General features: G+C 36.1%; 1 protein-coding gene across 1 annotated transcript in view; it reads right to left on the reverse strand.

Annotated features, from left to right (window-relative positions):
* Positions 1-11915, reverse strand: part of DCLK3 (doublecortin like kinase 3) — a 56033-nt gene extending 44118 nt beyond the window's left edge. The window contains exon 1 of the mRNA XM_053715781.1: positions 10218-11915. Coding sequence (XP_053571756.1) covers positions 10218-11915 — 1698 coding nt within the window. The remainder of the gene's footprint in view (positions 1-10217) is intronic.
* Between the last annotated feature and the right edge of the window lie 269 nt (positions 11916-12184).

The following is a 12184-nucleotide window of genomic DNA, read 5'->3' on the forward strand; positions in this document are numbered from 1 at the left end:
GCTATTCTGTTTTTATAAAAACTATATATATATATATATATATATATATATATATATATATATATATATATATATATATATATATATATATATATATATATATATATATATATTTAAAGTAGACAACCCAAGGTATTGATCTAGGCCCATCTTGGTAAATTTAATGCGACTATTTGGAAGCCAAATATGATCATGTTAAAAAAATTAAATATATATATATATATATATATATATATATATATATATATATATATATATATATAAAAATTTATAACTTTTCCGCAAACTTTAGATTTCTCACTGAAATTACAACTACTGCAGTCATAAAACAAATTGTTGTAAAAGCTTCTCTATGGTCCCCTTTGTTCAGAAACAGGAGACAAGTGCTTAATTATGTATTTAATCCTTTTGCAGGGATTATACAGATATGGGCAAGTAATAGCACAATAAGAAAATGCATTAAAGGGACATTAAATCACAGGCTGTTGATATTCTAAACTTTGTAAAAGCGATGGAATCGTATGTTTCTCACATACATGGTTCTGAAGACCTTCAAATTATGATCTGGAAGTATGGTCCTGATTAGCATTCAGTTGTAGGTAATATCTGCCCCTCTGTTTGGGATATTTTACAATCCCGAGAATAGCTCCTCTCATCCATTCCCTACTGTCCCCTTCCTAACCCATTGAATGAAACCCCACCATCCCTCCTTTTCCTTGCCCCCCCTTTTCTTTTTCTTTTTTTTTCTTTTTTTCTGTTGTTTTGTTTATATTTGATTTTTTTCTTGTTATTTCATCCAGCATGGGCCTAGAGGTCTTTTTTTTTCTTTCTAATTGTTCCTGATTTTGGTTCTACCAATGTTAAAATGTTAATGCTGGTAAGAACAATCTGTGTTCTCCTTTCTATTATTATTATTCGTTAATTTCATTGTTTCTTGTTTATATAACGACCATAATTACATAATGTTTAAGCACTTTGACAATTAAGAATTTAGTAGCGAGACTGTTAACTTTGCAATATTAATCTTGTCTTACTATGGTTAGCTCTTATTGGCCTTCCCTGGGGCTTCCCGGAGGAGCTCTAAACAGCCATGGACAATAGCCCTCACCATCCGGCCAAATTCTTTACGGACATGGATATTATGTTTTCAAGCCAAAGGGTATCCTGAAATGTAACAATGGATATATTGTACTGTTTGTCATTGCTCATTGTATACTTGATCTTGTTGTTATTCTTGTTGATCAAAATAAAAATCTTTTTCAAAAAAAAAAAAAGAAAAAAAAAAGAAAGGGACATTAAATTGCAGGGTACAACTGCAGCCCTCTTCAAAGCCATTATCTTATGTTAACCCTTTACAAGTGCTGGTTAGTGAAGCTCTAGATCTTCACACTGGGAGCCGCCATTTTGAAGTTGAAGTATTCTCACACCCTATGACATGTCATATTGTTCTCTTCCTGACAAGCTGAATCGTGCACTTCAGTTTAGAGTGCACAATATAGTGCTGTATTTTTTTGCAGTGGCTCCATTGATCTATAATCCAGAGGGATTTTTATACTAGTTATGTAACTTTTTATCAGTGTAAAATAATACAAATTTGTAAAGCTTCTGCTTTCGGGACTTTAAGCAAACCCAACGTATAAAGTACAGCAGTCAAAAAGCTGGTAACATCACTGTGAAAGTGCACTGCTTCTATCAGAGGACCGAGCAATATGCATATACCAAGATGGTAGCAACCAGTATAAAGATGCAGCTCTTTTACAACTGGTTTCTGTAAAGGGTTAAAATAAGAGAACAGCTTTAAAGAGAGGAAAAACACTAACATGGTGAGTAGGAACCATAATACTGTAGTTGAATGTTCCTTTGATGCATATAGTAGCCATTTGTCTTCCACAAAAATACCAGATAACCTGCAGGTATCTGGGGATTGGCAGAAGGTTGGGGCCACAAAGTGTCCCTTCCTCAGATCTCTATCTTAGTCCCATTCTGGACCCTTCCACCATTTTCAGTGATTTTATCACCCTGGCTGTCAGTACCAATCTAAGCAGTTATTTTACCATTCCTAGTTACAACCAATATAAACAAGTACTGAGTTTTTCTGCTTTTTGGCTGACAGTAACATATACAACGCTTTTACCTCACAGAACAGTGATTTGACCCCCTTTTACTGCCAGTAGCAAACACAGAACAGAGATTTTAAATACCCACACCAGCTGCCTGTAACTAACACAGGACAGGGATTTTATCCTCACATAGCTATCGGAAGCACACACGGAGCAGTCAGTCCCCTCCTTTGTCAGACCTTTGCTATTTCCATGTGCTATATTTGCTAAATTCCTGATAATAAAAGTATAAGCTTCCTTCCAAAATAACGTAAATGGACCTTTATTTTATCACATATATAGGGTCCAGGCATGACTTAAAGGGACATGAAACCCAATTTTTTTAATTTCATGATTCAGACAGAACATGCATTTTTAAACAACCTTCTAATTTACTTCTATATTATCGAATTTGCATCATTCTCCTGATATCCTTTGCTGAAAAGCATATCTAGAGAGGCTCAGTAGCTGCTGCTTGGTGGCTGCACATAGATGCCTTTGTGTGGTTGACTCACCCATGTGCATTGCTATTTCTTCAACAAGGGATATCTAAAGAATGAAACCAATTAGATAATAGAAGTAAATTGGAATGTTGTTTAAAATTTGTATTTTCTACCTGAATCATGAAAGAAAAGTTTTGAGTTTAGTGTCCCTTTAAGAAAGACAAGATGCATAGACACAGATGAAGGCAATTAAACTTTAAAAGATACAGAATTTATTTGCTCCTTAACTGGAAAAGGGCAGATGTGCTATTCTGCCATTTTTTTTGAGGGCACAACTAGAAGGAGATTCTTACAGGGAAGCCAGGCTATGAGGCCCATTTATCAAGCTCCGAATGGTCTTAAAGGGACATGAAACCCAATTTTTTTTCTTTCATGATTTAGAAAGAGCATGTCATTTTAAACAACTTTCTAATTTACTTCTATTATCTAATTTCATTCTCTTGATATCACTTGCTGAAAAGCATATCTAGATATGCTCAGTAGCTGCTGATTGGTTGCTGCACATAAAGGCCTTGTGTGATTGGCTCACACATGTACATTGCTATTTCTTCAACAAAGGATATCTAAAGAATTGAGCAAATTTGATAATAGAAGTAAATTGGAAAGTTGTTTAAAGGGATACTAACCCCTCATTTTTTCTTTCATGATTCAGATAGAGCATGCAATTTTAAGCAACTTTCTAATTTACTCCTATTATCAATTTTTCTTTGTTCTCATGTTATCTTGATTTGAAAAAGCAGTAATAAAAGGTTAGGAGCCGGCCCATTTTTAGTTCAGTACCTTGGTAGAGTTTGCTGATTGGTTTGCTGCATTTAGCCACAAATCAGCAAGTGCTACCCATGTGCTGAACAAAAAATGGTCTGGCTCTAAAGCTTACAGTACTGCTTTTTCAAATCAAGATAGCATGAGAACAAAGAAAAATGTATAATAGGAGTAAATTAGAAAGGTGCTTAAAATCTCATGCTCTATCTGAATCATGAAATTTAAAAAAATGGGTTTAGTATCCCTTTAAAATTGCATGCCCTATCTGAATCATGAAAGTTTAATTTTGACTAGACTGTCCCTTTAAGACCGCTGTTCCATAACCTGTCCGCCTGCTCTGAGCAGGCAGACAGAGATCGCCACAATTCAACCCGATCGAGTATGATCGGGTTGATTCACAGTAGCCGGAGTTGCACTAGCAGCTCACAAGAGCTGCTGGTGCAATGCAGAATACGGAGAGCGTATTGCTCTCCGCATTCAGCGAGGTCTGTCGGACCTGATCCGCACTGTCGGATCAGGTCCGACAGACCTTTAATAAATAGGCCTCTATATCTCAAACTTTATGCTTAGGAACATTTGCAGACTTCTTGTAACAGGCAACAATTGCATCATTGAACACGAGTGGTCATATAAGAAAGTCCCTCAGAAAATTCAGGTACAACTTCAGAAGATGAGAACTGATGGATGAAAGATGCAATTTACAAAGACAGGTGAGTATCCAGTAGATTCATGTTCATACATTAACTGTTATAAGATTACTCTGCCACAGGCATCCAGCTATGCTGTAGATGTTATTTACAGCATCATAGATACTGTTCAAGTAGCTAGTCAAGGCTTTTTATTCATACTGGGGTAGATTACGAGTGTAGCGCTATTTATCGCTCTCGCTCGCACATTACCTCCACTAGAAGTAAGCTTTAAAGGGACATAAAACAAGTTGAGATCTGTGCATATCCTAAAAAGGCTAATTGATTAAAAATAGTTTGCTTTAAAAAAAATGTTTAAAAATTGCTGGCAATTATTTTAAAATAATTTTCAAAAATAAGCAAAATGAATTGCATAGCTAAACTGCCTGGAGCAGCCAACTTGACCCACCCTTATCAGTGTTTAGACACAGGCATTGTATTTCACAGCTTCTAGGCATGCTCCAGCAGATAATCCCGATTCATTTTTGTATTCTACCAAAGCAACAATAGATATAGATACAGCCATAGAAGGAAATGTGTGGGGGGAATTAGAGCTTTATAATTCAGAAACTAAAAAGAAAGGATTAATGGCGAGCCACTGCAGTATACATTTGCAGGTAAAGTAATTAAAGTGCATATTATATTATTTTGTCTCTATCCCAACTTGTTTTATGTCCCTTTAAGTAAGTTCAAAGTAAAAAGTTTTCACACAAGCGCTTAAACCGACGTGTGCAAAAAGCCAAACTTAGAATATTGCAACCTCGTTAACGTATTTCCCCATAAAGACACCTTTGTAGAATGAAGACAATCATTGGTCGCATTTATTAAAGGTTATAAACAATTCTTTAAATATTAAATAACAGAATAAAAATATTTCTTATAACTTGGCCGCAATTGTGTCCTAAATTTAGCTCAAGCTTCAGAAGTCACTGACCAAAGTATCAAGCACTGCGATGTAACCTACCCAGGCACTACACCACATTGATTGTTTATGTGTATATACTGTATGTCTGTAAATTCATATAAATGTATAAATACTTATGGACAGTGACACACACTCATACATATACATACATATGTATGTATCTCTATGTTAAAGCCCTTTGCCTGCCTTTTTATTTCACACCTGAGACCTCATATTGAGCCCTTATAACTTTTTTAGCATTTAAAAAAAATCATTGTTATTAAGATTGTAACTGTACTTTAAAAGGTAATTTTGATGTGTTTTGTGCAACATTTAACCACAGCTCTGAAGTTGTGCTATCCTAATGCGCGTTACTTCCAATGCGTGCAAACACAACCACGATAAACCCATTTACGCTGGCGTGCTACAGTTAGCGCAGCACTCTTAATCTAACCCATTGTGTGGAACTGTTTCAGCTTTTACATATAATTCTTTCCAGCAGGGAAACATTGACTGGAATAAAAAAGTTTCTAGATGTAGAATATCTTTTGAAGGAAATCTTTAGGACAAAATTGCACCACCTACAACCTCAGATTCGCCAACCACAAAAAACAAAGAAGAGAGAGATGAGGCAAAAGGCAACTTGAAGGTTCCACTGGAAAGTAAAATCTAAACAACATAGGAAACATATTTATAAACCTACTTTATAAAGTGGAAAAAACAATTAAGGCCAATACGAGAGGTAAACCCAACGCACGCAAACACCCGCGATAAAGCCCTTTTTGCTTAAACGTAACTGTTAGCAACAAAACTGGCTTTTAGCTTACAAAACAATAATAATAAATAACCAGAACAGGAGCCATTATTTCCTAAATATTTCAAATACACATTTATTTGTCTCACATTTAGCATCAGTTCAGCTTCCCAAAACATCAACATTTAGGATTGTATGTATATATTGTTATACAGCACTTCATTGAAAATCAGAAGATACAATTTATAATTTGTCATTGCACCATCTTACAATTAATTTAGATTGAAATAGTTTTTATTAAACATTTTAACAACATACAAATAAAGCAACACATTACAATCACATTACTTCAGACCTAAAGATGGATAGACCTGGTCCATCTGAGAATACATACTAAGAACACACCTTTAAGAATTTCCACCAAAGCAAATGTGAGCTCTTCTTCATCAGTGAACTACAATATGCCTCTAATTCTTAATCCCACATCAGCAATAGACATTCCTATACTGTATTGTGAATTGTTTCATAATGAAATAAAATAAACATAACAAATAAACTAGGTCACCATACCAAATATAGGCCTAGATTTGGAGTTTGGCGTTAGCCGTGAAAACCAGCGTTAGAGGCTCCTAAAACTGGTTTTAGGCTAACTCCGGTATTTGGAGTCACTCAAAAAAGGGTCTAACGCTCACTTTTCAGCCGCGACTTTTCCATACCGCAGATCCCCTTACGTAAATTGCGTATCCTATCTTTTCAATGGGATCTTTCTAACTCCGGTATTTAGAGTCGTGTCTGAAGTGAGCGTTAGAGCTCTAACGACAAAACTCCAGCCGCAGGAAAAAAGTCAGTAGTTAAGAGCTTTTTGGGCTAACGCCGGTTCATAAAGCTCTTAACTACTGTACTCTAAAGTACACTAACACCCATAAACTACCTATGTACCCCTAAACCGAGGTCCCCCCACATCGCCGCCACTCTATTTTTTTTTTAACCCCTAATCTGCCGACCGCAAAGCGCCGCCAGCTAAGTTATCCCTATGTACCCCTAATCTGCTGCCCCTAACACCGCCGACCCCTGTATTATATTTATTAACCCCTAACCTTCCCCCCACAACGTCGCCGCCAGCTACCTACACTTATTAACCCCTAATCTGCCGACCGCAAAGCGCCGCCACCTACGTTATACTTATGTACCCCTAATCTGCTGCCCCTAACACCGCCGACCCCTATATTATATTTATTAACCCCTAATCTGCCCCCCTCAACGTCGCCTCCACCTGCCTACACTTATTAACCCCTAATCTGCCGAGCGGACCTGAGCGCTACTATAATAAAGTTATTAACCCCTAATCCGCCTCACTAACCCTATAATAAATAGTATTAACCCCTAATCTGCCCTCCCTAACATCGCCGACACCTAACTTCAATTATTAACCCCTAATCTGCCGACCGGAGCTCACCGCTATTCTAATAAATGTATTAACCCCTAAAGCTAAGTCTAACCCTAACACTAACACCCCCCTAAATTAAATATAATTTTAATCTAACGAAATTAATTAACTCTTATTAAATAAATTATTCCTATTTAAAGATAAATACTTACCTGTAAAATAAATCCTAATATAGCTACAATATAAATAATAATTACATTGTAGCTATTTTAGGATTAATATTTATTTTACAGGCAACTTTGTAATTATTTTAACCAGGTACAATAGCTATTTAATAGTTAAGAACTATTTAATAGCTAAAATAGTTAAAATAATTACAAATTACCTGTAAAATAAATCCTAACCTAAGTTACAATTAAACCTACCACTACACTATCAATAAATTAATTAAATAAAATACCTATAATTATCTACAATTAAACCTAACACTACACTATCAATAAATAAATTAAATACAATACCTACAAATAACTACAATGAAATAAACTATCTAAAGTACAAAAAATAAAAAAGAACTAAGTTACAAAAAATAAAAAAATATTTACAAACATAAGAAAAATATTACAACAATTTTAAACTAATTACACCTACTCTAAGCCCCCTAATAAAATAACAAAGCCCCCCAAAATAAAAAAAATGCCCTACCCTATTCTAAATTACTAAAGTTCAAAGCTCTTTTACCTTACCAGCCCTGAACAGGACCCTTTGCGGGGCATGCCCCAAGAAGTTTAGCTCTTTTGCCTGTAAAAAAAAAACATACAATACCCCCCCCAACATTACAACCCACCACCCACATACCCCTAATCTAACCCAAACCCCCCTTAAATAAACCTAACACTAAGCCCCTGAAGATCTTCCTACCTTATCTTCACCATACCAGGTTCACCGATCGATCCAGAAGAGCTCCTCCGATGTCCTGATCCAAGCCCAAGCGGGGGGGCTGAAGAGGTCCATGATCCGGCTGAAGTCATCATCCAAGCGGAAGCTGAAGAGGTCCATGATCCGGCTGAAGTCTTCATCCAAGCGGGGCAGAAGAGGTCTTCCATCCGATTGAAGTCTTCATCCAAGCGGGATCTTCTATGGTCATCCATCCGGAGCGGAGCGGCAGGATCCTGAAGACCTCCGACGCGGAACATCCATCCTGGCCGACGACTGAACGACGAATGACGGTTCCTTTAAATGACGTCATCCAAGATGGCGTCCCTCGAATTCTGATTGGCTGATAGGATTCTATCTGCCAATCGGAATTAAGGTAGGAATATTCTGATGGAATCAGCCAATCAGAATCAAGTTCAATCCGATTGGCTGTCTATGTCAAGTCAGTGTCTGGAAGGAGATCCTCCCCTGCTTCTTACTTCATAGAAACCCATGCTGATAAGAGAGAATCAATGTCTGGCTTATGGAGCTTAATGGGTAGAGCTCTAAATAGGTACATCACTCTAGGGAGTATGTTCATTTTAATGGCTGTTAGTCTACCATAGCATGAGAAGTTCGCTTTCTGCCATTTGTTGATGTCTGTCCTAATCTTTTGGAAAATAGGAGTATAATTAGTCTTATATAGTTGGGTAGAGTGAGAAGTCAGTTTTATTCCCAAGTATTGGATGGAATATTTGACCCATCTAAAGTCAAATTTGGACTCAATAAGTTTCTTTGTGTGTTGGGGTAAAGCTATTGGGAGAGCTTCACACTTATCCTGGTTTATTTTGTAACCTGATATAGTGAAACATTTGTCTAACGTAGCATATAAATTGGGAAGGGAAATCATCGGTCTAGTCAGAGTCAACAGGACATCATCCGTGAAAAGAGTGATTTTATGGTTGATATGGCCGATTTCCAAACCTGTAATTTCCTGGGAGTTTCTTTTAGTAAGTGCTAGTGGTTCAATACATAGGGCAAAAAGGAGAGGGTAAAGTGGGCACCCCTGCCTGGTCCCACTAAGAATCTGAAAGGTGTCAGACTGATGTCCTATTGCCATGACAAAAGTAGTCAAGTTAGAGTATAGATTCCTGATAGCAGTTATAAAAGAGTCTCCAAAGCCCATCCTGTCTAAGACTGTCTTCATATATGTCCAGTCCACTCTATCAAATGCCTTCTCTGTGTCCAGCGATAACAGTAGAGAAGGCACTTTCTTTTCAGTCAGGTAGTCGGTTACTGCAATCATCCTACGTATATTGTCTGGAGTCTCCCTGTCTTTAATGAACCCCAAATGGTCTGGATGAATTATAGATGGTAAGATTAGCTTGAGCCTATTGGCCAGTACCTTTGTCACTATTTTAATGTCTTGGTTAATTAAAGATATCGGTCTGTAACTGGTACAAAGTTTAAGATTTTTCCCTGATTTAGGTATTACAATGATATTAGCTTGAATAAGTTCCAATGGGAGCTCCTTACAATTCAGTTAAAGGGATATTAAACCCAAATTTTTTCTTTTATGATTCAGACAGAGAATGGAATTTTAAGCAACTTTCTAATTTTCTCCTATTATTTTTCTTCATACTCTTGCTATCTTTATTTGAAAAAGCAGGAATGTAAGGTTAGGAGCCGGTCCAATTTGGTTCAGCACCTGGGTAGTGCTTGCTGATTGCAGGCTACATTTAACCACCAATCAGCAAGCGCTACCCAGGTGCTGAACCAAAAATGGGCCGGCTCTTAATCTTACATTCCTGCTTTTTCAAATAAAGGTAGCAAGAGAACGAAGAAAATGTGATAATAGGAGTAAATTTGAAAGTTACTTAAAATCGCATGCTCTATCTGAATCAGGGGGGGGGGGGGAAATGGGTTTAGTATCCCTTTAAGAAATGAACAGGTCTAAAATATTTATAAATATAAAAATGTTACATAAATATTTAAATTACACAACATTCTAGTTTCCAAGAATGTTATAAAGACCTCTTTAAATTTGCCTTAATAATCCACAAAATTGAAACAATACTGAGTGGTAAGTTTCATTGTTACCAGCATGGTCTGCAGGATCCAGATCAAACTGGGGATCCCCAGAAGTTCGACACATGGTTGTCCTCTATATTTAGCAGGTTAAACATCATCATCATTATGGTACTTACCAGAAGGTTTTCAGGCTTCAGGTCTCTATGGACAATATTCTTGTTGTGAATATATACCAGGGCTTCACACACATCAGTTAACATGAAGGCCGCATCAGTTTCAGTGAATTTAATATTCTCAATAACGGCATCAAAAAGGTCACCTCCATTGACATACTCCAGTATCAAGTAAATCTCAGCATCAGTTTCATAATTATCCAAAAGTTTTACTATGTTGGGATGTGAAAGGCATTTCATTATTCTCACTTCATTTGCGATAACAATTTCTTTTCCCATATGTTTAGATTTATCAATAATCTTCATGGCATATTCCTCATGTATGTTGCGGAGTTTACACATCTTGACGGTGGCAAAGTTTCCATCTCCAATAATTTTGCCAATTTCATAAAAATATTCTATATCTCCTTTGTTTTTGATACAACACGGTCTCCTTAAACTGAGTATGCCATTTTCTTTTTTCTTCAGTTCTGGTGTCCTATCTCTACATTTTGTTGTTGTTGAATCCCTTTTCTCCATTATTTCTATCTCATTACTTAAGCTATTTTTCACTATTCTCATATTTTCTTTCAAGCTTTTCATGCTCTTCTTTGGTCGTTCTAAAAAATCATCTATAGTAGATTTCTCAGATGAGTGATCACCTACTTTGCAACTGTTTTTCTTCACTGTGGAACACTGAGTCTTTAAATAGTCACTCTTAAGTGTTTCCTCAGATTTACTGTCCACTCTAGAATTTTTCCTATTTGGTTTCATATATTTATCCACATTTCCATCTGCCTTTTTAGTTGCTTGGGAATTCCTTATTAAGGACTTCCTATGGCATTTTGATGTCCCCTCTTTATCTGGAAGATGTCTGGAATCTGCACATGATATCTCATTTTCAATATCACTGTGAAGTTTTTGTATACATTTAATTTTCTTACATTGTTCACAACTATTTTTGTAATTTAAACTTGAATTTGATGTCTTACGTTGTAACATTTTTTGTTTGCATGGTTCTGAATTTTTTATTAGTCCAAGTGTCTTTTCCTTGTCATTCCGAGATGTTTCACTATCATATTTATATGGTCTTCTTTCTTCTTCTTCGCATTTGGTGTTTATGATCCCATTTGTTCTCACTAATTTTTGGATACAGATGTTATCACTGCGGTTGTTGACAATGTCTATATCCTTATAGCTGCTACCTCTATTTAACCCTTTACCTCTTAGTTTGCAGTTTAAATTTTCATAATGCTGGAATGGCTTATCAGGATAAAGTTCATTAAAAACTATTTCAATGTTTTTCATTGTAAGTTGTTTTCTACCAATGGCTATGAAAACATCATCCCCACGAAAAAAATCAGAGATACTTCGTATTTCCTTACCACTAAGGCTGTACAGTTTCCTTACACGGTCATTTTTCCATCTTGGCAATCCCAGTGCCTCCGATATGTCAGCAACAAGTTGTTCAAATGTCTGAACAGCCCTCTTGTTAAGAAGTAAGGTGATTTTTCTTAAAGGTGGACTTCCTGGTTTTACTACAGTCACAATTCTTGGTTTAACAGGACTGTTCTCAGAGTGTGTTGTGTGAAAACCACTCCGGGAGTTAAAATAGGGTAAAGTATTAGTACTAATTCCAGGAAATTGCTTCCTCAAGAGACTGTTGCCTGGACATGTTATTTGTGATTTTCTATCTGTTGATCTTGAATTCATAATATTCATATGATGGTCAAAAATATGCTGCCCTAAAATATTAAAGACATGCATTAGATGTTGATAATGATGACAACTAGGAATAATAACAAAAATTGGAAGGAAAAAAAAATCTATAATACAATAAGAGAGAGTGTCCTTACCTGGAATGAAGCACTTGCTTTAAATGTGGTGTGAAAAACAGATTATGTATACATATATATATATATATATATATATATATATATATATACACACACACACATATGCATGTATATATATATATATATATATATATA

Source organism: Bombina bombina, chromosome 5 (assembly GCF_027579735.1).
Source record: "Bombina bombina isolate aBomBom1 chromosome 5, aBomBom1.pri, whole genome shotgun sequence".
Classification (NCBI taxonomy): domain Eukaryota; kingdom Metazoa; phylum Chordata; class Amphibia; order Anura; family Bombinatoridae; genus Bombina; species Bombina bombina.